The sequence below is a fragment of the Girardinichthys multiradiatus genome, chromosome 7 (assembly GCF_021462225.1).
Source record: "Girardinichthys multiradiatus isolate DD_20200921_A chromosome 7, DD_fGirMul_XY1, whole genome shotgun sequence".
Classification (NCBI taxonomy): domain Eukaryota; kingdom Metazoa; phylum Chordata; class Actinopteri; order Cyprinodontiformes; family Goodeidae; genus Girardinichthys; species Girardinichthys multiradiatus.
In genome coordinates, this window is record NC_061800.1 from 26,333,071 (window position 1) to 26,357,789 (window position 24,719).

At 38.0% G+C, this 24,719-nt stretch overlaps 1 protein-coding gene across 5 annotated transcripts in view; it reads left to right on the forward strand.

Annotated features, from left to right (window-relative positions):
* Window positions 1–24,719, forward strand: part of itga6a (integrin, alpha 6a) — a 61,204-nt gene that overhangs the window by 2,500 nt on the left and 33,985 nt on the right. For 4 of the 5 annotated variants that reach the window (XM_047370596.1, XM_047370597.1, XM_047370599.1 and 1 more), the window contains exon 1: window positions 14,498–14,758. The exons of the other annotated variant lie outside the window; for it this stretch is intronic. In XM_047370596.1, the coding sequence (XP_047226552.1) occupies window positions 14,565–14,758 (194 nt within the window). In that variant the 5' untranslated portion in view covers window positions 14,498–14,564. Of the gene's footprint in view, window positions 1–14,497; window positions 14,759–24,719 lie in introns of those variants that run through there. 5 annotated transcript variants of the gene reach the window in all.

Sequence of the window (24,719 nt, forward strand, 5' to 3'; positions counted from 1 at the left end):
TTAATTGTAAGGCAGGGATACTGATTGACAACTGATTTTTTTCTCAATTTAAAATTACTATTTATACATGTTGCATCTATTTAAAGAAGCAGAAAGAAAATGACACAACAGTACGTTTGAAGTTAAACTGGCTTATAAAATAAGAAGGGCTGGACTTTTCACAGGTAGAATTTATGTATTAAATTGATTATATTCCCAGGAATTGCATAATGAAGTATGGTGCAGTGCCTTGCAACAACTTTGTTGTTTTTAAGGGGGTTTTATGTGATAGACCAATATAAAATAACACATAAGTTTGAAGTGAAAGGAAAATGATACATTGTGTTAATTTGCTTTACAAGGCAAGGCAAGTTTGTTTGTAGAACACATTTCAGCAACAAGACAATTCGAAGTGCTTTTGCATGATGAAAAAAAGTACATTTTCGTGACAAAAAAACATAAAAAAGTAGAATGAGGTGGCAGGATAAAGGAAAGTAAAGTTTACAACTACAAAAACAGCAAACATGTGAAAAAAGGTGCTATGATCAGATGAAACCAAAGCTTAACCTATAGTTTTTTATGCAAAACTATTTATGTGGCAGAAAACTAACACTGCATATCACTCTGAAAATCCAATCCACACAAGGAAACGTGGCTGTAGGGGAGTGATGGGGTCAGAGTTAAAGGGAAAATTTTTGGAGGTTGTATTTTTAGTTCAGATAAAACTCATGACTTATAGTGGCTGACCACAGTAAAGACATACAGTTGAAATACATTTTCATACACTGTATTACAAGATGTACAATTAATTTTAATCATTGTAAGGGATTAAATCAGACTAAATGTTTATTATTTTAGGTCAGTTTTAGGTTATTTTAGGTCAGTGTGTCCAAACTTTGGTCTGTACTGTATGTAATTATTTTTTTGGTAGAATTACCCTTCAAACTGCATGACTTGGGTCAAACATTTTCTTTGACTTTCCACAAGCTTCTTACAATGTTTTGCTGGAATTTTGGCTTATTCCCACTGACAAAACTGGTGTAATTGAGTCAGGTTTGCTGGCTGCTTTGTTCACACACACTGTTCAGTTCTGCCCACAAATCAATGGGACTGAATCCGGGCTTTCTGATGGCCACTCTAAAACACTAACTTTGTTGTCCTTAAGCCATTTTTGTAACTAATGTGCTCGGATGTTTAGAGTCATTGTCCATTTGGAAGACCCATTTGTGCTCAAGCTTTAACCTCCTGGCTAACGTCTTGAGATATTGCTTCAATATTTCCACATAATGTTCTTTTCTCATGATGCCATCTATTTTATGAAGTGTGCCTGCCCCTGCTTGCTAAACATCCCTACAATATGATGCTGCCACCCCCATGCTTGACAGTTGGGGTGATGTTGTCATGCTTGCAAGATTTTTCCTCAATTCTTAAAAAGTAACCATGGTCATTATGGTCAGTTAGAACATCCTTCAAAATCTATGTAATCTAGAAGGGTTGGTTTCTCTAGGGATAAGATCTTTAGAGATACATCAGCAAAAATTTCTCAATATTTAAGAGTCAAGCATGAAATCCACTGATTTATCAATTTACTTCATTAAAGTTAGGACAGTGGGTAAAGGCAGCTTTTGAAACAGCTTAGATATTAATATTCTGAACATATTCCAATGGAGAGGTTCAGTTCCAGCAATGTGGGATACATTTTAATTCAGTGTTATCCTGTCAACAACTGCAGTTCTGCAGTTCAAATGGTTTGTTGCTCATTGTGCTGCACATGCATATTGTTATGAATGTTTTCATTCCAAGCCCAGGCTGGGAAATGCTGACAGCATTGTCTGAGTTCATTTTCCCAGCCTTAATTAAAGCCTCTTCTCAGCCACTGAATACAGGAATTTGTGTCGCAGCAGATTTTCTTCTGTTATTTCCCGTAAAATATTCTACCAAATAAGTCAAATATTACTTTATTTTTAATTTATAGAAGCTCTAAGCTCTGGCTATTATAGTTAAATTATTCCCCACTGTTGTGTGACCTGCGTGGTGTTGTTATGAAATTGCTGACAAAATCTTGTAGCTGCTTCGATGCAGAACTCTTAGCTGTAGTCAGGGGAGGACTCTTCCAGCCGTTTGTTTTCATGAAATGCAAGCACTTCTCTCCCACCATGAACCAGTGTAGCTGCATGTTGCTCCTCATCAGTGGAACAAAGTCTTTGCACTCAGCAGTCTGCCACAGTCACAAAGAGAAAAACCTACCAATGAGAGCCACGTAGAGGCTGAAAAAGAATGTTTAATTAATTACTCTCAGATATCTGTAGAGGCCATAGAAGCAGCTTTTTTAAATTTCTTGGTTAACAAATTACTTTGTAATTTACATTTTCATCTTCCTGTCCAGGAGAATCTTAATTGTTTTCTGGTAAAAAGGCCTTTTATGTTTTATAGTTTTGTAATCAACTCTGTATATAGAAAAACATCTTCAGACTCATCTTCTTCTACACAGAACGTTCTCAGATTGTGAGGTAAACAACATTTCTGAACATAATTTAGAATCAGCACCACAATGTGCCGTCAACAAAACCAGACTCTAAAATGACAGGGCTCCGTGGTCCTTACTCAGCTTCTCTGACATTTTGGATAAAAAAAGATAGACATTTCTACTCTCTTGCTTGGTATACTGAAGAACTTGTGTTGCCATGACAGCGATGTCTGGTAAATTGATTATACATGTTATTTTTATATTCTGATGCAGAACAGCTGGTATAATGGACCTCTTCAGGGCTCAGTGACATGGAAACGAAGCCAAGTGACCTACATGGATATAATCAACTTTCATAATTGACTCCAATTCCAACTATTTTCTCTAGAACTTCCAGATAAAACAGCTTTGCTTGAGATAAAACTACACACATAATTATAACTAATCTAAAAAAGGGACAGATATGTAATGTATAGCAGTTTCTGCTTTGCTATCAATAATTTAGCTTCAACCTTGTGTAGCCATCTATTATTAAATGACCATAAAAGCATCCAATATTCCAAGATTACATTAAATATAATTGTAATTTTTTTCAACACCAGTTCAACTAATCCACTTAATCAAACTACTCAAAAACAATTTGAGGGGTTTGAGTGTATACATTTTCTTTCTTAATATATATATTTTATTCGGATTTGTGGACATTTGCAACATTAACTTTCTGTGGTTGAGCTAAATGGACTTCACATCCATCGATTGTCTGAAGGATCATGGAGGGCCTGGTGCTTATCTCCATCACCTCCTACAGCAACAGCAGTGAATGATATTGGCTTCTTCTCTTAAGGTTTCAAAGTGTACAAACCAGGAAGTAGATTTTAGAGATAAAGAGCCTGACATTTTGAGACGTTATTGATTATGGGTGTCTATTATCTTGTTTTTTCTGTTGTAATAGCCCAATTGACAAAACAAATGTTCAGATCTTGATGATGATTCAGCACGTGCACACACTGAATTGTGGCAGTAAAAAATCTACGTGGGATTTCAGTCTGTTGTCAAAATGACAGAGCAGTCAGTCATAGTGTGTAGAGTATAATACATCTTGCTAAATAGAGAGTATATATATTTCTCATGTCCCCTCTTATGTGCACCACACTCAGTATGGTATAGTATTTAGATATATTTTCTCTATAGTTCCCAATAATTACCTTTACTGGGTGGGTAAATTAGTTAGGTGAAATCACACTTTTCAGATCACTAAAAAACATTCTTAACAACAAATGTTTTGACATGAAATAAAAAAAAACATACAGATGTAACAGTGAGAGCTGCATTCTATAGGAACATCTGCTTTTTACCTGTTCTAGAGATGATCACAATGCTCAGGAGCAGAAGAATACACCTGTGCTATTGCTTTATGCCAAAATGCTTAATGTATAACAGATCGATTTTGATGCATTAAGAAAAAGAATGTAACTCAATATAAACAAGTAATCCTTTGCTCTCAGGAAAGGAGGGGATGGGTGCCACAAATAAATTAAACAAATACCTGCTTCTCTGCAGATCACATTTCTGCCAAAATTATAGTTTACAAAACTCCACAAAGATTTTATGGAAAGATGGTTTTGCAAATCTTGCCTGTTCTTGTTTCCCGTATCTTTGCGGAGCCGCAACCTGGCTGAAAACTGATTGCTGCTCTTTTAAGGCTGATCCTCACAATTTCTGTGGGTGCATTTAGCTGTCAGGCTGTGATGTGATCATAAAGTTTTTCTCTGAGATATCAAGCAATCAAAAATCGACAAAGCTGGTTGTTTCTGTTTACTATTGCTTAGCTACTTAATTGTACTCATGTTTTAAAAATTCTATTAGTCTCATTATTAAAATATTTTATTTACCTAGCAGTCTCTATACTTAGCAAAATCATCTGATGGGCATATACCCTTTACTTAATTGGTGAGTCCTAACTGCATATCATAGAAAAGAATCAGTGGAATATATTAGAAAAATTAAATTATTCTGAGAATCACAATACTGACACCTTAATTGGAAACTGAGTGATTATATAGGATCTAGTCAATTGTAGAATCAATCATTAGGATGTTAGTAATCTCACCCATAACATTAATGAGGTGAAGGAAAAAGAACAAAAATCTAACTACTGTTTTGGGAAAATTTCATTTGGAATCCAGAATGAATGTTCAGAGTATGATTAACTGATTAAGATTTGACTTTAATACCATGTGGTGTCTGTGTCCATCACTGCAAGGTTTTTGCAAATAGTTTGAGACCCTAAATACCTGACCTGGCTTTAAAAAAGGGGTTTGAGAGTAAAAGGAGGAATGAACTCCAAGTTACTCCAAGTGGTCAATCAAGAAGGGCCTTAGATTAAGTCCAAAATCAGACTGTAGTGACACCTTTCCCTGGGAACTGAACTTATACCTCAGCACCATCGTGCCTCTGATAGCACTAATGGGAAATATCTAGAAACACAGGTGTTTTTGCCTGGGAAGGTCACCCTGAGACTGGCAGGGGGTTCTGTCTGCTGGGACTGACCTCTGAATGTGTTGGTGGTTTCCTCCCTTGGACTTCAGAACTGAAACGTAACTGCACAAGAGCCATCTTGCTGAATAAGCTGGTCTCTACAACAAGTTTACAGAGGTATAACAGAACAAAGCTTGCTAAAAAATTAAAATGATGATGTGATATGTAGAATATAAAAGAAAATATACAAGGGTGAATAAAAACATTGCAATCAAACTTAAACCAATAGGATCAGTCAGATGAATTGGACTGGGCTCTTGTTTAGTGCTGGGTCAGTATTCAGAACTCACATTAATCATCCCGTTTTGATTCCATCAGGCACTGACCTGCAGAAGAGTTGAGGACACAAGTGTTTTCATGGACCTTTATCAGACCAAGGCCAGAAAAGAATTTGTTATTCTGTCAAATCCTGTTGTTTGCGTTTTTTAGAAACACAGTGTTTCAGACCAAAGATATTACTGTCTGGAGGCAGAGCTCTAACTCAAGGTTAATAACATGCAATAAATTTGAAAAGCAGTCAGTTTAACGCTTTGAAAGCTGATCATGAATTCATTATGAGTCATTTCAAAACCTTAATTAGCATAAAAATAGAATTAACATTTATTTGCATTTACCTAGGCAATTCAAAACAAAGTCCACCATAAGGGTAATAGCAGCTTTAGGTAAATCCTGTTAAATAAAATATCATTTTAGATTGAATTAATGTCACAATGAAGGTCTTTTCAGATTTCTTGGTATCTGTAACGCAACCCTTTACTTTCTTATTGCAACACTGTAATACTTTTACAGTTGAATGTTTAATTCAAAAGAATTATGTTTTTTTATACTGTACAATATTATAACAAGATTAAATGAGATTTTATGTCAATGCACTTTTAATAAATGTGTTAGATAAACATTTACCGTATTTTTTATTACTATCTTTGTAATGTGTTAATCTAATCTAAATATATTTACTTACTTAGACTTCCTGTTTGAAATTTTGGTTAGATTCAGTATTTTGTATTTTATGATTACCTGAAAGTAATTCAATGTTTGAGTTTGGTGAAGTCTCTAACATAATGCACAAGCAGCATTTTACACATTTCTTCAAGAGTTGTATAATAAACTGCTATATGTTAATATATTTTACATGACACTGCAAATGCAGAGAATAAAAGAAACAGAATACCATTTGTAGTACTTTTATTTAACTGTGTTAATTATGGTGATACAAGTAGTGAACTAAAGATCTTGTAACGTTACTGTACTAGCTGTGGCTACAGTATTGTTTAACTGATGTTTTATGAAGCAGTGTCGGGGGGTGGGCAGATTCCTGGCTCAGCATTGATTTGGTTGTGAATTCTTGTTCCAGATTTTCTGCTGAATTAACTTTAACCCTTGGCAACTACCCCTGAAACTCAAATCACAATATCAGAAGTTTTTCAGCCTTGGGATAAAACTTCTTTCACCCTAATGAAAGTAGCAGCAGGGGGTTTGTGTGTTTCTCCATTGTTTCCAAGTGGGTTTAAGCCTACGATTCAGAGTCAGCAAATTCAAACTTCTGAAGGCACTCACCTCATGTGCTTCTTGCAAACATGGAAATGACCTACCAAGTGTTTCTTGACCCCTGCGTTTTAAAGGTTGAGCCCGTTTGACTCCGGACACGAGCAGAGTTGAAGTTGGAAGCCTTAAGCGGGGTGTTCATGACTGGGCATGTGTTTCCTCACAATCAGACACGGCGGCTTTTCCCCCCTTAAGAGAAGCTATTTTTAACAACAAAAGCTTTAGTGACGAGTGTAGCCTGACGGTAACAATGGTAAGGAAGTTCCTAGTGCTGAGCTCATAACAGATGCAGTTGTTTGATGATTCACTCAGAAGATCTGTGGAAAAAACCCAGCTGGTTTTCTTATTCTGCAAAATGAGTAAAGGTAAATGACCAGATCTAATGACTGGCAATACTGTGTGGTATGTATGTATTCAACCCTCCAGAGTCAATAATTCGCATAATACCTTTTGCTGCAGTGCTCCTTGCTCTTCGTGGTGCCTTTTGTTTACTAAAGTTCTCTAACAAACCTCTGTGACCTTAAAAGAACAGCTGGATACTGAGATTAAATTACACAGAGACGCACTCTTTTTTCTAATTAGGTGACTTTTGAGGACGATTGGTTGCTCTGCATGTTACTTAGGGGTATCAGGATGAAGGAGGCTGTCTGAAACTTTAAAGAAAGTTTGGAGTCTAACTTGATGGACATAATAAGTCGTCACACTGAAGCAGAAAGGATTTCCTATTTGTCCGGGCCAGCAAAGGAATCCCCAGATTTCCCTGTGTCATCTGCATGGGCCCGGTCAGAGGCGGTATTCAGAGAGGTCTGAGAGGTCCCACTCCCTTCATTGTTGATTCTGTGGCACGCCCACCCCCACCCTTTGTGCGAGTGGAGTGGAGCAGATTTACTGCGGATGGCCTCCTCACAAAGGATCTGGACCAGGATGAGCTGCTCCAACTTTCACACAGGATGCTTTACTAAACGGCCACTGATGCAGACACAACTGCTATTATTATATCTCCTTCTGCAAAACAGGGAGTAAATATTCCCCCCTATCTGTGTTGGGAGTCACAACTGAGATTATCTAATTTCTGCTGACTTTGGTTTACTTTAATGCTGGCTGAATTGCACAAATTTCACCTCTTGTTTCAAGGACTGAGTTGTTTGGATTTAAGCTAAAAGCGAAAAAAAAGTTCAGAAAAATCCCATTGTTGCACTGAATGTTGGTTTTATTGATGTTACACTTGAGTACCTACTCTACAGCAATTCTTTCTTAACAATGCCAATATTTTAAATCTTTTTACACTGGTTTTGTCTTGCTTTTCTTGATTTTTTGGGTCATTACGAACACATAACCTCTAAAATATACAAATTTCAGCTTTACAGTTATTTCTCAACCAACGCACCAACCCCAAAAATTGTTACTCTCTTATTTTGACCTATTTGCAACCCTAGACTTTTGCTCATCGTCAGACGATATAAAACAATCTAAAAGAAATTTGAAACGTTCCAGTTTCTTTGTGCTTCATAAATAGATGTTGTCAACACAACAAAGTATCAGTTTCAGTGTATGGATAAGCTGTTATGTCAAACAATATGTTCATTTTCCCTCCATGACTGTGGCCCTCAGCATGACTTAACTTCATACCACACCAGCTGGTAAACTGTGCCAGCTGTATACTGGGAGTTTTCTTGGCTCTCTGTGACACACGGCTTTAGTTTCTTTTTACTGTCCATGTTTTTTGGACCCAGTTTTGAAACCCAAGTATCCAGTCATACTGTCTCACAAATAGTGCAGGTGTCTGAGCTCCAACAACCTAGATATGTCATCATGTTACATGGAAAATGGATATAAACAGAATCCAACACAAATATTTATACTAACACAAATCTGAGATTCTCTGCCATTAAATAAACAAGTTATTCAGATAACTGAACATTTTTTTCTTTTCATAAATTTGTTGTGGAGAAACCTTGAATGTAATGTAAATATAAGTCCTATGTTTAAAACTGCATCATGTGGTTAATGGTATTTGAAGTAATCACTGGTGCTTTATGTGTTGGTACCCAGCAAGTTGCCTACAAACAGATGTTTATTTTGGACATGGTTCCTCACCCACCCCTCAGTAACGTTTGGGTTTGGTTTCCTCTATCTCTCTGATATGTTGCCCCTTAGGACATTGAAACTTCAGGAGCATGCCCTTCTGGCCCATTGGGGTTTGGATTTCAGACCGTTTAAGACCAAAAACGTTCAACATGAATGGAACTAATAAGAGTAATCCATTGCAAACATATACTTTAAGAGAACTGTTTTTGCTGCTCACTAAACCCCTTCTTTAAAGGCGATGATTAATGATTGTCTTTACGTTCTGCAGACTTTCCTTAAGTGAGTTGTCATTTTGTTTGTACCTAACCGCAGCTAATTTTGAAAGAAAAGCGCTGTCACCTGCAGGGCTTCACCTGTTGGACCTGCTTCTACTCTCTGGTTTCTCTGTTCCCGCTGGCCTCAGGCTATACGAGGCCATGCAGGTTCACCTCCTCTCACAGCTCCTGTTACACTTCCACTCAGGGTAATAGTGGACTGATAGTGCTGTATCTTCAAAGTAAAAGCACGACCTTCACACTCAAGCACATGAATTTTATTTCTAAATGCACAGAAAGAAACAAAGCTGGATACATCACTCTGTTTGCACTGAGTCTGACCTTATGAAGGACTTATTTTTATGTATAAAACAGTTATAAAACACAGTAAAGCAGATTCAGTATTTGATAGAAAAAAAATTGTTTGAGCTACAGTTGAATTGTTTAGATCAAAGCACATTCATCTGTTAGGACTGCCTAGTCAAAGTCCAAACCTAAATGCAATTCAGAATCTGTGGTAAAGTTCTTGTTCAGAGATGCTCCGCAAAGTTCTAACAAAAGACAATGAATTCTCTGGATCTATCGTAATGAAATGCAAAACGCATACATAGCTTTTACTCTAAATCTTGTTTATATACACCCACAAAAAAGTTTGTTAAAATGAATCTTCCACAAATATACAAGCTACCAGATCTGAGAAGCTTGAGTCAAAAAAGGGACTAAAGTGCAAAAAGCTGTGTTTGATTCCCCAGTAAATGAGCACAGATATCCATCGCATTAATACTAAAGATGTCTGTGTCAACTGTGGGAGGGTCAACCCTGCACAGCGGGTCCAATGGAAACGCCTGCGATGTGTTCATATCTGATGCATCGGTTCAAAGACAGCAACAGAGATGCCTTTCACTTGTTCTATTTCAGAATCCACTGCAGTTAGGAATGTGACACAGACCCTGCAGCCCCCCCCCCCCCCCCCCCCACACACACTCAATGGCATAGATCAGCCCACGCCTGCCAACACACACACACACACAATCATATAAGCAGAGACACACTAACTGGTCTTTCTAACTTCAACAAAATCCACATTGTGCTGTGTTCTGTTTTGTGATCATGGCCCATTCTTGTTCAGGCTTCACACCACCGTCCAACACCAGCAGAATCATAGGGATGACTGTGCATGAAATATGAGGGAGCAGCATTGAAATCCTGGCAGATTTTGAAAGATGATACATAATGGCCCGTATCACTCCAGATTGTGGGGAAAAACTTCAAACATCTTAAATGCAGTTTTTTTAGGGACCTGGATCCATATAGTCATTAGTGAAAGAATGACTTAAACCTTTAGGATTTAAATCTGAAAATTGTTTTACTCTTCCAAATAACACATTTTTAAACAAACACCATCAAGAAAAGTCTGTCAAACAAAGTAGTTAACATGTTCAATTTAAATCCAATGACATCCAGCAGAAGATGATCCAGTCCTTAATATGCAGCCAGATTTAAGAAGCCCTGAGATGACTGCATGTTAGAGCCAAATGATCTCAGGGAGTTATTATTTATTTATGAGCATCAGCAGGTGTTCTTAATAGTGGGACACATAAATATTGTATTCTGTGTCTTGCAGAGATTAACTCAATATTAGTAATAGATATTGCCTTTGATCAAAGAGTGTTTATTTTAAAACCTTAGGATATTTTACAGTTAATCTTGTCATTCTGAGTGTGTTTCACTAAGAGGAACGTTTTACTGGCCCTGGTCTCCTGGTCTGTCTGAAATTAGAAGGTTTATTTGTCCAGCTGACGTAAATGCTTTCTGGTTTACAACAGCAGAGTAACCTTTATGTTCACTGCTGCTTTTACGGGTTTAAGGTCTAATTTGTCACCAAACATACAGTGCTGTATGTTCCACTAACAGATATATCATGTTATTTTTATTTTATGTCAAACGTATATGTTTCAGATCATCAAACTAATTTTAACGTCAGACAAAGATAATCACAGAAAATAGAAAATACAACTGTGTCCAAATGATGATTTCATTATTAAGGGAAAACACCTGGTCATTGACTTTCAGTCATGAAAGGGTTACACAACCATTTTAAGGCTTTGGAACTCCAATGAATTACAGAGAGAGCCATAATATACAAAAAGGAGAACACAAAGAAGAGTAGGGAACCTTCCCATGAGAGGCCAGCATACAAAAATACTCCAAGAGCACATTAAGGACCCATTCAGAAAGTCACAAAAGATCCAAAAACAACATCTAAAGCACTGAAGACCTCACTTGGCTCATATACACTGACTGTTAATGATTTACCAATAAGGAGGAGGCTGGGTAATAACTGGAGTGTTTCAAAGCCAGTCAAGCCAGTAGTGTGATGGTCTGGGGCTGCTTTACTGCTTTAAGACCTGGATGACTTGTAATTGACAGAACCATGGATTCTGATTTCTACCCAAAAGTCCTGAAGGAGAATGCCTGGACATCAATTTGTGACCTGAAGTTCGAGCTAAATCATGGTAGGCAGCAGCACAGTGATCCAAAACACACCAGAAAGTCTACCTCTTAATGGCTTAGTGATTTTGTTGTTGTCTAGTCAAAGTCCAAACTTAATTTAATAGAAAAAAAAAAAAAAAAAAAATCTCCTGCAAAGAAGAGTGGCCAAGATTCCTGAAAAACTCATTGCCAGTTATCACAATATTTGATTGCAGTTGCTGCAGCCAATGGTGCATTTATTAGGTTTAGGGGGCAATGCCTTTTTTGGTTTAGAAAACCTTTTTCCTTAAAAAATTAAATCATCATTTGCAAAACTGTTGGTCAGGTTCTTTTAGTTTGATATTAAAATCAGTTTGATGAACTGAAACATTTTAGAACTCTGTCATCAAGGATAATAAAAGAGTAAAGGATATGTTACTTAGAAGAGGGCATTGCTGCAAGGTCAACAACTCCACATGGCTAGCTGTTATTCCTTAAACAGATAACCTTTTATCAGCTGGCAAAAATGTTTAATTGACATATCTGACTATATGATTAGATTTTGTTGCTGGATTATTAAGAACAGATTTTAGACCGAATTGGATGTGGTAAGGACCTTTTTTTCTTGTTAAGTTCCCCAAAATGACTTTTGTTGTGTAAACTGAATTATATGATTAAATGATACATAGCTGCCTACTTTAAGTACCCCTTTGTAATGAGGCATTAAAATGATTACTACTTCCTCAAGTTAATGATTAATATCTGTTTAAAACTGAGTAATATATTGGAAACAAGTTATAGTTGTTTAAGAAATTATAACAAATCACACTGGGAATAATACAACTAGGAAAGTTTTGGCTTTTTGCATGGCAACACAAAAACCAAACGTCTATAAATAGAATTTTTACATCCATTCCCTCAAATGATCACAAAATGGTATATTTACAGTTAGTTTCTTAACATAAACTGTGGTTTTAACACAGCAATTTGAATTGAGATAGCAAAACAGCAACAATAATACAGATACATGACTCTGTCACACTGTGACCTTGAAAACCTTCAGGGACTGCAAGTCATGAGATTCATTATTGCTCAAAGCATAGATTAGAATAATGCCAAGATCTGTTTAAAAGTAACTACTGCAACACTCGGTTATAAAGAACAGAACTTAACACGCATGTAAAATCAGAGAAGTAGATTTTCTAAATATCACAAAAAAGTGCTAGAAAGACAAACGAAACCAAGCATTTGTAAGGGCAATCAAATTTAATTGTTTTTGTTTCAGCTTCATTCTGTCAGTCCTGATTTTCCAACCCTTACAAAAAGCAACTCAACTGTGTGAGGCAGTTAACACAAAGAACTGTTCATGAATAACAGTAAATCATTCATAACTCATTGTTTAATGCATAGTTTATGGGAACCAAAAACTAGCAACAAAACAGAACTTCAAAGTTTAAGAAGTCCTTAATAACAAGTGTGTTTTAATGGTAAATCTTAGAAAGCAAAAACGTGGAGGGACCAGATAACAAAAGTAGCTGAGGTGAAGGAGAAGTTGGTTGGGATGGACAATTTCTCTATTGTGAGATCAATAAAGTCTATATTATTATTATTATTGTTGCTTCATCAGCAGAAGTTTGGGTCAAAAATAATTTGTTTGCCATCAAGTGACTGAGCCACTGTCAGCAGTCTTTGCTCTTGCTTAATGGTAACTGGTGCAGTTTTGTACTGTCTGGAGGTTAAGAGGTGAATATGTATTTTATACATCCCCTTGGTTGCGACATTGTGTATTCTAAGCTTCTGTTTTTGAGAACTGCTTTGCAGCATGGGTCAGCAGCTGAAGGATGAAGGATTGGGTGGGACTGATCACATTCCTTGACTCTTGTTCAGGAAAAAGCAGTCATAGTTGAAGTCATAAGTTTTTCTTTTCCTGACAACAATTTCAATTTATAAATTGCTCAGTAACACTGAGGAGATTTAGTGGATCAATAATTTTGGTTCATGATCTCCAACTATAAAATCTAGGATTATTTAGCTATTCTCGTGTGGTGATAATTGCTATAACATGTAGTTGCTGTCAAGTTTAGGGTGTTCTTTTGGACTCTAACGCAAGAGCCACATACTGAACAGACAGATGAATTGCTTGAGTCAAACAATAGTGATGTTTTTCTGGCAATAGTTAAATGCTGAATGACTGAAGCTCAGTTGGAGGTCCAGGGTAATGCTGGGAAAAAAATCCAAAAAACAGAGGTGCTTGAAGGAGGTACAAGGTAAGTCCTAGGTATGTGATTCCAGCGCAAAGGAAGTCAGCAAATCTGCAAAGAGAAAAAACAACATGGGGATTACCACAACCACTGGCAATCTGGCAGCTTGGCTGAGTTCCTGCTGGTCACCTGAAGCAATGTGGTTTCATGCATGAGCAGATGAACAACGAGTGTATGGATCAGTGCAGCTGGAGCAACTCCAACCTGGAAAAGAAAAGAAAATTTATTTATGTTTTGTTTAACCTTGTAACTAATAAACAATAAATACGTATTAACCTAAAGCAACCTTACATGGGATCATTAAAAAATGTTCTCAAACTGAAACTTATTCATAAATAAAAAATATTTATTTGCCACAATAAATAAGTAAATAAAAACAAACAAATAAATACATTTATTTTTTCTAAATATATATTTAGCTTAAAGTAATTTTAAGTATCTTTTTTGGGGTTTATTCTTTAATTTAGAAGAGTATAATTAAACTATCTATTGACCAAAAAACGTATGTTTGTGGTCTTTTTTACTGAAAGAATTAAAATATAACAATTTTACATTTTCTGAACGGCTGCTATTTTTCAGTAGCATTTAAAAGTATTTAGGGACCCCCTGGGATGCATGCAGGGACCCCCAGCGTTACTAGTAACCCCATTTGAGAACTAGTACCTTAGGTCATTATTAGGAACCAGAGTTTGAATATGAGTCACTTTATGAAGCAAAATTCAACAGCAAGGTAATTTTGTATATGATAAACTGATCTATTGAAATACACTTGTAGTCCCTCAGTAACAGGGTTATCTTGGGGCTCAGGGTTAATCTTGATAGCCGAAGGTGGCGCTGTGGAGTAACATAGTTAAACAATTGGCTGCTGTCCTCATTAACAAAGTGGCGGAGGGTGGAAGAGCAGTGGAAGCCCCGGGCTCTTAATTTCTGGACTGCTGGATTAGTGTGGACCTCGCTGCGATGGTGCTGCTGCAGCAGAGACGACCCTCTGCTGTCCAGGCGGCACTTTTTCTCCTCATTCTTCTGCTGGAGCCAAGCGGGCTGCGCGGCTTCAACCTGGACACCAGTCATGTCATCAGGAAAGACGGCGAGCCTGGCGCTCTTTTCGGCTTCTCCCTCGCCTTGCACCAGCAAATCAATCCGAATAAAGTCCTGTAAGTGCTCATTCCGTGTTTAATTAGTTATTTATAAGCGCAGTTCTGGTGTGAGGAAGAGAGACCCCCTGAGGGATTCAATTAATTTAATGTGACAGGAAATCGCAGATTCTCTTTAAATTAAGCATACCAGTAAATGATAAATAATTTCGTCACTCTTTTACATTTGAGATTGTTCTGCTGCAGAGATAAAATTTAGAGGTTTCTTGGTCTAATCCTCTTTCCTGCCTGAAGTTAAACCCACATCAGAGATTTAGTCGATTATGGATTTTTGCCTTTGGGGATCTCTGACTTGCTTCCATCCAACAGTTAAACTGTTAGGCTGAGATGCAACATAGTCATTAAAGCTGCAGGTAAAGTCCTTAATCCCAAAGAGCTTCTTGGTAATTTTGTTTCTAAATTTTAGTAGATTTTTCCAGTGATGCTGTCATGCAAATGTGGCTATGTAAGGGAGCACAGACAGGTGAAACATCTGCTTCTCTTCAGTTTAACTCTTATTTTGCTGCTTTTGTATTGTGTGCTTCCTGTTCAGAGGTTGGATCAAACAAAACAAGCAGTTTACCACGAAGTTGCTCTCTTGCAAGGGAAACTAACTGAAGCATTCACTATTAAACTATTTTATATGTTGCAGAATGTTTAACATTGTTATTTTCTATTAACTGAATGTTGGGGTAACAAAAAGGTTGATTTCAAAGTTGTGTCTGTTGGAAATTGTCTGTTTTTAAAGAATACAGGTGTGAGAGGAGACAAATACGTGGTTTCTTCTTGTTGGCTTATCTTGTGTAGCTGATGATATTTTAAGGAGAGAAACAAAATGTGTGAGCCTGCACAAATGTTCAGGCTACATGCAGGAGGTTGTCTGCCAGAGGAACCTGTAGAGAAGCAGGGAGATGATGATCTGATAGGAGGTGGTAGATTAGCCCCAGCTTGTGGAATGCTATCTGATTGCTGAGGGAAAGAACAGTACAGATTTTTGTCTCCAGTTGTTTTCTTATAAGGGTGCTAGAGAAAAACGTTTTTGGCAAGCTTTTTTAAAGTGAACATAAAAAGAGGCACTGTGACGTCTCCCAAGTTTGACAGGATGTGGTGATTGACGGTTGTGAAAGTCATGTTGTATTTGTCAGGCAAATAGAAGCCTGAAACATGGCACTGGCTTGATAGGGGTAGAGAGCAGAATTGTCTTTTTACATGCTCCTCCAAGAGAAAGCTGCCGCAGATTTCTGCTAACTTACATATAACTGATCCTTTATAGTAAAAAGCGCATTTAAGTGTCGATTCCATGCATAGGCCTGATACTGATGTGTCCAAAGTTTAAAGTTCCACTTGTTTCTTGTCAGATCACAGGAAAATTTCTTTAAAGTCTTGACAATCATCAAGATGTTTTTTTGGCAAATGTCAGACGGACATTTGTATTCTTCTTGCTCTGCAGTGGGTCTCTCCTTGTACCTCTCCCATGAATGTCGTTTTGGCCCCATGGATGTCGTTTTGGTCTCACTGGGAAAGAACCTCTAACTGCAAGCACAACTTGGAGTAAACGGAAAAAAATATTTTTAACGTCTAATTAAAAAAAATAAAATGCAATCGATTTAAACCGTTTAAAAAATCATTTAGTTTAAGTTTAATATGAAGAGTGGAATCTCTGTTTCTGAAACAGAGCTTTGTACAATTGGTAACAAAAACCCATGGGATCGCTTTTAAATCATTTACAAACTTTATTTGTTAAAAAACACATGGAGTCCTTCCATTACCCAACTTATGGGTATGTAGATACAAGCTTTTGAAAGTGTTGTGATTATGAATATGAATATTTATTATTAATACTTTCATATTTTATTAAATAATAAATCCATCTGTTAAGGGTTGTCCTGTCCAATAAGGCAGTGGTATTAGGACAAAATTGAAAGGGATGAGCCAAGCTCTGGCATTATTGAACAGCAAAACTCTGTACACATCCAGAATGAATTCACACAATTTCTTAAAATACAATAATTTATTAACAAAAATAAGTTAACTTAAAGTCAAACATATTTCAATCAACAAACTCTTTGCTATGCTAACACAACCCAACTAAACTACCAAGCAAAATGAAAGAATAAGAAAGACCAATGAGCTTTGTACAATATAAACAAGTTGATTAAAGATGGTTGAAAACCATGACCAAAACAGTGATGCAACATTGCCATGCAATGTTTATGTTTGAGAACCAACGATTATTTTGAAGATTCTGGAAATTAAGTTAAGTTAGTCTTGGAACCAACTTAGGCAATAATTGGCATACCTTTAGACAACCATTCACAATGCCATATCAGATAAAACATTTGATAAAACATTTTAAAGAATCATTTGCTGAATAAATCAAACCTTCTGGATGACCAATTCTCAATTAGCTGCCTTTATTTATTAAAATAATATTTAAAAAAATAGTAAGGAAATAGTAAAATAATATTTAAGGAAATATTATTTTGAATAAGAACCAAACCTTTCTGGATAAATGGGTCTCAATGGTGTTTAATTAGTCATCACGTTTAGTAAAATAATATTTAAGGAAATATTACTTCCTAGATTGGAAACAAAACAACCTTTCTGAGTAAATGATCTTCAGCTGATTCAAAGTGGGCGAGCACGTGTTCTTAGCCGTTAGTGGTTGGAACTAACAAAATGAGTTTATAGCTGGATACCAGAATCAAACACGTACCTTTAAAATACCATTAATAACAGGGTTGAAATGCATAAGCGTGGACGGCGCGTTATGGTCGATCTGTGTTTAAAAACTACCATTTAAATAAAGTTTGTCTTAACTTAAAAAAACAAAACAAACAACACAGAACACATCCTTAGCTGAGTGCTAGTCTGCCAGCACTTACTGTCGCTGAGTTTCTCAACACAAAAAAAACCAAACGTCATTAAACAAATATTTAGATTATTTAATTCTAAACTGATCTTCTCTCCCCAAACACCACCTCTTATGTGAACCGTGTTGAGGAGAAGTTGTTCAGGCCGACGAAGTTGAGGAAAGCATCCACGGTGAATAAACGGTTAACTTGCGGCTAACCTCCATAGCGGTGGGGTGAACTGCACGCAGAGCAGCGTGCTGTGTTGCGGTCCTGTTGTCCTTCCTTCAGACCAGAAAAACCGCTCCGCTCGGCGTTGCAGAGACAGGGTCTCTGCTGGAAACTGTCTTGAACACAGTTTGCTTCTGTAGACCTCAGAAAGAAGTGTCAAGCCATGCTTATACCTTAATTACCCCCGTTTATGAATTAATGCCGGATCCACAAACAGCAGTTCATTCCTACTTAACTTATTGCATATGATCACGTAATCTTTTGACAAGTTTGAAGAGTTATGTCTGTTTGCAAGCAAAGAGACATTAACGCACTGTGTCACTCCTTCCAGTTCTGTTGGGGACCTGCGTAGAAGAGGTGTATTTGTTGGAACGCGAGGTTTTTATTCAAAGAGTGACCTCATGGGACGTCCGCTGTGACCCCTCTCGTTCCTGTTCCTGGCTGTGCTGGAAGAAAAAAAAAAGCATATTGTGATAAAGTTCATTATTTTCCATAATGTCATGATGAAAATTTAACATTCATATATTTTACATTCATTGCACACTAACTGAAATATTTCAGGTCTTTTATTGTCTTAATACGGATGATTTTGGCATACAGCTCATGAAAACCCAAAATTCCTATCTCACAAAATTAGCATATTTCATCCGACCAATAAAAGAAAAGTGTTTTTAATACAAAAAACGTCAACCTTCAAATAATCATGTACAGTTATGCACTCAATACTTGGTCGGGAATCCTTTTGTAGAATCTTCATCTCCATAAAGCTTTTCAGCAGATGGAAGCATGAAGTGCTCCAAAATCTCCTGATAGCTAGCTGCATTGACCCTGCCCTTGATAAAACACAGTGGACCAACACGAGCAGCTGACACGGCACCCCAGATCATCACTGACTGTGGGTTCTTGACACTGGACTTCTGGCATTTTGGCATTTCCTTCTCCCCAGTCTTTCTCCAGACTCTGGCACCTTCATTTCCGAATGACATGCAGAATTTGCTTTCATCCGAAAAAAGTACTTTGAACCACTGAGCAACAGTCCAGTGCTGCTTCTCTGTAGCCCAGGTCAGGCGCTTCTGCCGCTGTTTCTGGTTCAAAAGTGGCTTGACCTGGGGAATGCGGCACCTGTAGCCCATTTCCTGCACACGCCTGTGCACGGTGGCTCTGGATGTTTCTACTCCAGACTCAGTCCACTGCTTCCGCAGGTCCCCCAAGGTCTGGAATCGGTCCTTATCAGTCACATTTTGAACCTGTTGCCCATATGAATGGGTACCGAATTCGGTACTTTTATAGGTACCGACCGAATTCCGTCGGTACTACGGAGTACCGATTCACGTAAAATAGAATGGTACCATGTTTCGGTACCTAAACACATCACTGTGACACTGAGGTAGTGGAAGAGTGGACTATTTTCCATACTGAACATGAACACAGCATTGCACGCACAATAGAGTAATGACGTCAGTAGCCGCTGGTACCGTCAGCAAAGCAAGCATGGCTGATAGAAAGCGCTCGAAAGTATGGCTCCACTTTTCAAAATGCGGTGCAGATCACGCTTGCTGCAATATTTGTGATGCAATGTGCAAGACCAGCTGCAGGAATACTTCTAATCTGAGAAAGCACCTGCAGCGTTTCCCCGACCACTATTCAAGGGGGTGCCCTGCCCCGCCAACCAGACTGCCCGCCCCCAAGAGGATCAAGGTATGTAGTAATAGTACGTTTTAACAGTTCATTCGTTTAAATAGATCACGTCGTAAAGGATTTCTGTCCCTGCGTCGTCGCTACTATACTTTCTATGGGCAAACTAGACAAAAGCTGGATGAAAACACAATCCTCATACTCTGTGTCACCAACGCTGACACTGACACACTGAGTTACGTACGCTCGTGCGCAGGTGAACACAAGCTCCCGACAGTGGACAGAAAAATATGCCGCTAAGGATATCTCTGGTTTTAAAAAGCGTCAAATTTAGTTTTAATGGCAGCGCTTCCTCTCCTGCGAGCAGCAGCAAGGGTAACTCTCCTACTCCTGGTACATATGGCAGAGGCAGAAGTACACAAAATAGCCCAAGCGTTTCATGCCTTGCCCCTGACACGCAGCAAAAGTCCTAGATCTATAACACTGAGCTTGGTATTTAAATACATACATGAGATAAAGAAAGAAAGAAAGAAAGAAAGAAAAAGACAAAAGAAAGAAAAAGACAGACAGACAGACATGTGCTTTCTTTCAGACTCTAACCTTGAAAACTGGCTCAGAGTTTATCTGTTCTTTCTTTCTAGGTGAAACGACTAAAGGAGCTACATCCATTAACATTTACTTTTCCTTCCCATAGAAAGGACTCCTGGATCAGTGCTTCTGTGTTCTTTCTGTGTCTCTGCTCTGTTCTCTCAAACCCCCAGTCGGTCGTGGCAGATGGAATAAAAAGCTAACTCCACACGAACACGAGCAACTACTAGTCGCTTAAATAAAACACAAATGTCTTCCGTTTGATGTCCATTAATTTTGTTCTTTCTTGATATCCATATTGCTAATTTTGCCATCCCAGAAATAAAATTTAAAAGTATGTAAATAGATTTCTTTCTTGCACAATACCGTGGACCATAAATAAAAATACAGTTAGAAAACTGTACACCAAACCCACCAAACAAATGATTCAAGAGAACAAAAAGAGGATTCAATCTTGAACATTCAACAAAAATATGATACAAAGTTTCCTCCAGCAAACAATAAGGACAGGCAACACTAATGTCAGGATTAAGGTGTGCCAGATACCTGTTTGTAGCTATGGCCCCATGCACAATCCTCCATTGGAGGTCACCCACCCGTTTCTCAATAGGGGGTTTGTATAGGGACCGCCAACAGCCTCTTGGGGTTGAGCTGGTGTCAAAAAACTCAGTCCACTTTGACAACCTCACCTCTGCCAGAAACCGTAAATTTAGAACCTTCACGCAGATATTGTACAAGACTTTCTTCCCCAAGCCTTCAAAACAACCTAGTGGTGCATGCTGTAGAGACATCAGTTTTCCTGGCTCATCCTGCCATTGGTCCACTGCAGGAGAGACAATCAGGGAAGGAAACACATACTCATACTCATCATCCCATTGGTCAAATAAAGTACTATTAGCAACAAAACCTCTGATGGAGTCTTGCAGAGAAGCGCAGGTTTCCTCTTTCAGTCTTAACACAAATCTGTTAGATCGCACATCAAGACTCTCAGTGAGACTGGACACAGACAACTTCATCAGATGACCCAGCTTCACACAGCCTGCTTCTCTCATCTTAGATCTTAAAGTAACAGATGAAAACAGCTGTGATGAAATGAAATTATTTTCAAACAGAGGTTCTTCAAAAACCCACATCCCTGGCGTTGCATCAGTCTCCCTCTCAAAGGTGAGAATCTGCCAAGCATTTAATACCGATTGATAAAAAGGAGTAAGACCAGTTAAGTCCAAGGATCTTTGTCGTAGCAAAAAGAGATGTTTATCATATCCAAGACGTTCTGCTTTCCTCAGAAGAAGACGTGCAGTATCCAGCCATGGTAATCCAACACCATATAACAGTTTATGCGCTGTCTGAAGCCTGAAAGCCGTGATCCGTGAGGTTATATCTATGAGTCCTTGTCCTCTCTGTTCTACTGGTAGGTACAGGGCTGCAGCTCTCACCCAATGTCGCCCAGACCAGAAAAAATCCACTAGAGTCCTTTGGAGATGTTGTATGAGAGATAATGGTGGTGTTAACAATGTCAGTTTATGCCAGAGGGCCGAAGCAACCAAGTTATTAACTACCAAAACCCTTCCCCTGTAAGACAGCTGAGGCAGCAGCCATTTCCATTTGGATAATCTGGCACACACTCTCTCCATTAAACCCTCCCAATGTTTTCCTAAAAAAGTATCCGTCCCCAAAAAAACACCCAAGAATTTTAAACCTTGGTTAACCCAATGAATATTACCTGGTAATTTAGGGAGATTATTATTAGTCCATGGACCAATTTTTAAGGCAGAGCTTTTTTCCCAGTTCACTTTAGCTGAAGAAGCTTTTTCATAAAGTTCCAAACAATGTTGAAGACCCATTACATCATTCTGATTTTTTATAAAAAATTTTATATCATCAGCATAAGCAGAAACCACTAAACTTGGATAATTTGACAAACCTGGGAAAATTACACCAGTTAGTGTAGAGCGCAGTTTGTGTAAAAGAGGTTCAACTGCAATACAATACAACTGTCCCGATATGGGACATCCATGTCTAATACCTCTCTGAACTTTAACTGGACAGCTTAATCCTCCCCCAACTTTAATAACACAAAACACTTCATTATACAATAAACACAACAAAGAAATAAACCCATCACCAAATCCAAAAGCTCTTAATGTTGAAAAAAGAAAACAATAATCAACCCTATCAAAGGCTTTTTCCTGATCTAAAGAAATAATACCATCAATTTCATAAAGTTTACAAATGTCAAACAAATCTCTTAAAAGAAAAAGATTATCCATGATAGATCTGTCAGGTACACAATATGACTGATCTCTGTGTATGATAAATTCAAGAATGTTCTTCAACCTATTCGAAAGTACTTTAGAAAATAATTTATAATCCACACAAAGGAGGGCAACAGGTCTCCAGTTTTTCAACAAAGTTAAGTCTCCTTTTTTTGGAAGTAAGGAAAGAACAGCTTTCCGGCAAGATGGTGGCAAGATACCTGTCAAGGTGCACTCCTTGAGCACCTCCCACAAGTCCTCTCCCAACAGCCTCCAAAAATGTTTATAAAAATCTGCAGGCAAACCATCTAGACCTGGAGTCTTGCCAGGAGCCATTTGTCCAACAGCAGCAGTCAGTTCTTCCAATGAAACTTCAGCATCCAGAATTGCCTGATCTGCAGCAGAATGTTGAGGAAGACCATCCAGTAGAGCATCCACACAGCTGCTGTTACAGGCCTGCTGTCTAAAAAGGTCACTATAGAAAGTCACTGCATGCTCCTTCATGATGGTGGGATCAGTGGTCAGAGTTCCATCTGGAAGCCGAAGACACATCATCTGCTTTGTCTGGCTGACATTTCTTTCCAAATTAAAAAAGAAGGATGTAGGGGCATCCATATCCTTAACAGTAGCAAACCTTGACCGAACTAAAGCCCCTTTAGCTCTTTCATGCAAGAAACAACTTAACTGATCTTTCTTATGTTTAAGCTGTTCATTATTAGTCATTTCTGTAACTACATCATTTTCTAACTGTGTTATTTAAATTTCTAAATTCTGAATCACATTTTTAATTTTAATTGGAGAATGGCTTGTGTATTGTTGACAAAAAACTCTTATCTGAGCCTTTCCAACCTCCCACCAGTCAGTTAAGGATGTAAAACCTGATTTTCTTGCCTTCCATATCTGCCAAAAATTACTAAAACTTTGGCAAAAAAAAACTGTCTTGAAGTAGTTTTATATTGAAATGCCAATAAGATCTGCATCTAGTAGTGGTTGAAAAAAGGAAATCCATACAAACTAAATGATGGTCAGAAAAACCAACTGGATAAATTAGGCAGTTGGATAGTCTATTTCTATGAATTTCTGAAATATAAAATCTGTCCAACCTGGCCCCACTCACTGTCCCCTCTTTCATTTTTACCCATGTATATTGTTTAGCTTGCGGATGTTTAATCCTCCAAGCATCAACCAAATTAAGCTCTGATATCACCTGAGCTAATTTAGCAGATGATGGAAAATGAGGTTCTTCTCCTGTTCTATCTATTGTAAAATGAATAGTGCAGTTCCAATCCCCACCCATCACAATACACTCATTTTGATGAGACTGCTGCAAAAAACTGAAAATTTTCTCAAAAGTCTTTTTTCTGTTATCCCCCTGATTTGGTGCATAAACATTAATAAAACAAAAAGAGAAACTTTCTATCTCTACTTTAATCCCCAGGACCCTGCCTGGGATTAACTCAATACAGGAAATGATGTTAGCATCCAGTCTTGGTGAAAATAAAATTGCTACACCAGCAGATGACCTGGTCCCATGAGACAAAAAATATTTCCCTTTCCAACTCATACCCCACTCTACCTCATTTTCATGATCTGTATGTGTCTCTTGTAAAAACACAACATCAAGCTCCTTTTGAAAAATCAGCTCTAAACTAACCATCCTTTTCTGTGGATCCCTCCCACCATTGATGTTTAATGATCCCACCCTGATATTATTCATACAGGAGAAACGGAGAGGGAAAACAGACAGAAACAGCAAAAATAAGACCACCCAGTGTATTATAATCAGTCTCATTTCTATATTTTTAACCGTTTTGAACCTTTTCCTTTGTTTGCTAAATACTGTTTCCGGACATTTGTCATGTGCTTTTTTAACCGGAACCTTTTCTTTTCATCTAACATTTTAAAACCTACTATTTTCTGTACCATGAGAGCGCTCTTGATAAATTTTTCCGCATCAGGAAAATAATCAAGAACTTTAACATGTTTTCCAAAAGTTTCATCAAGGAAAACATTGATTTCATCCAAAGTGTACAAATCACCACTGGATGTTTGGGAATCTGCTATTGAAATGCTGTCGGAATCACTGTCATACTCCATATTTTCTACCTGTGCGTCTTCAGCTGCAGGCTGGGCCCCTACCCCCTCACCAGCGGGCAGCACCGCTGCCTCGGTAGCACCAGGGTTCGAGTTAGCTGTAGGATCTGTTTCTAAATCAAAATTGCCACAGATTAGGGAATCTTTTGGAACAACGATTCCAATTTTCTCAAGGTCATTCTTAACAGGCTGTATATTCAGATCGCTGCTTCCCTCCCCAGCCTCAGAGACAGTTGACGGGGGAGGCACCCCCTCCTCCGCAGCCAGAGGAACACCAGCAGCCAGCAACGCTTCTCCATTTGGATTTATCTCAACCTGCCTTGTCGG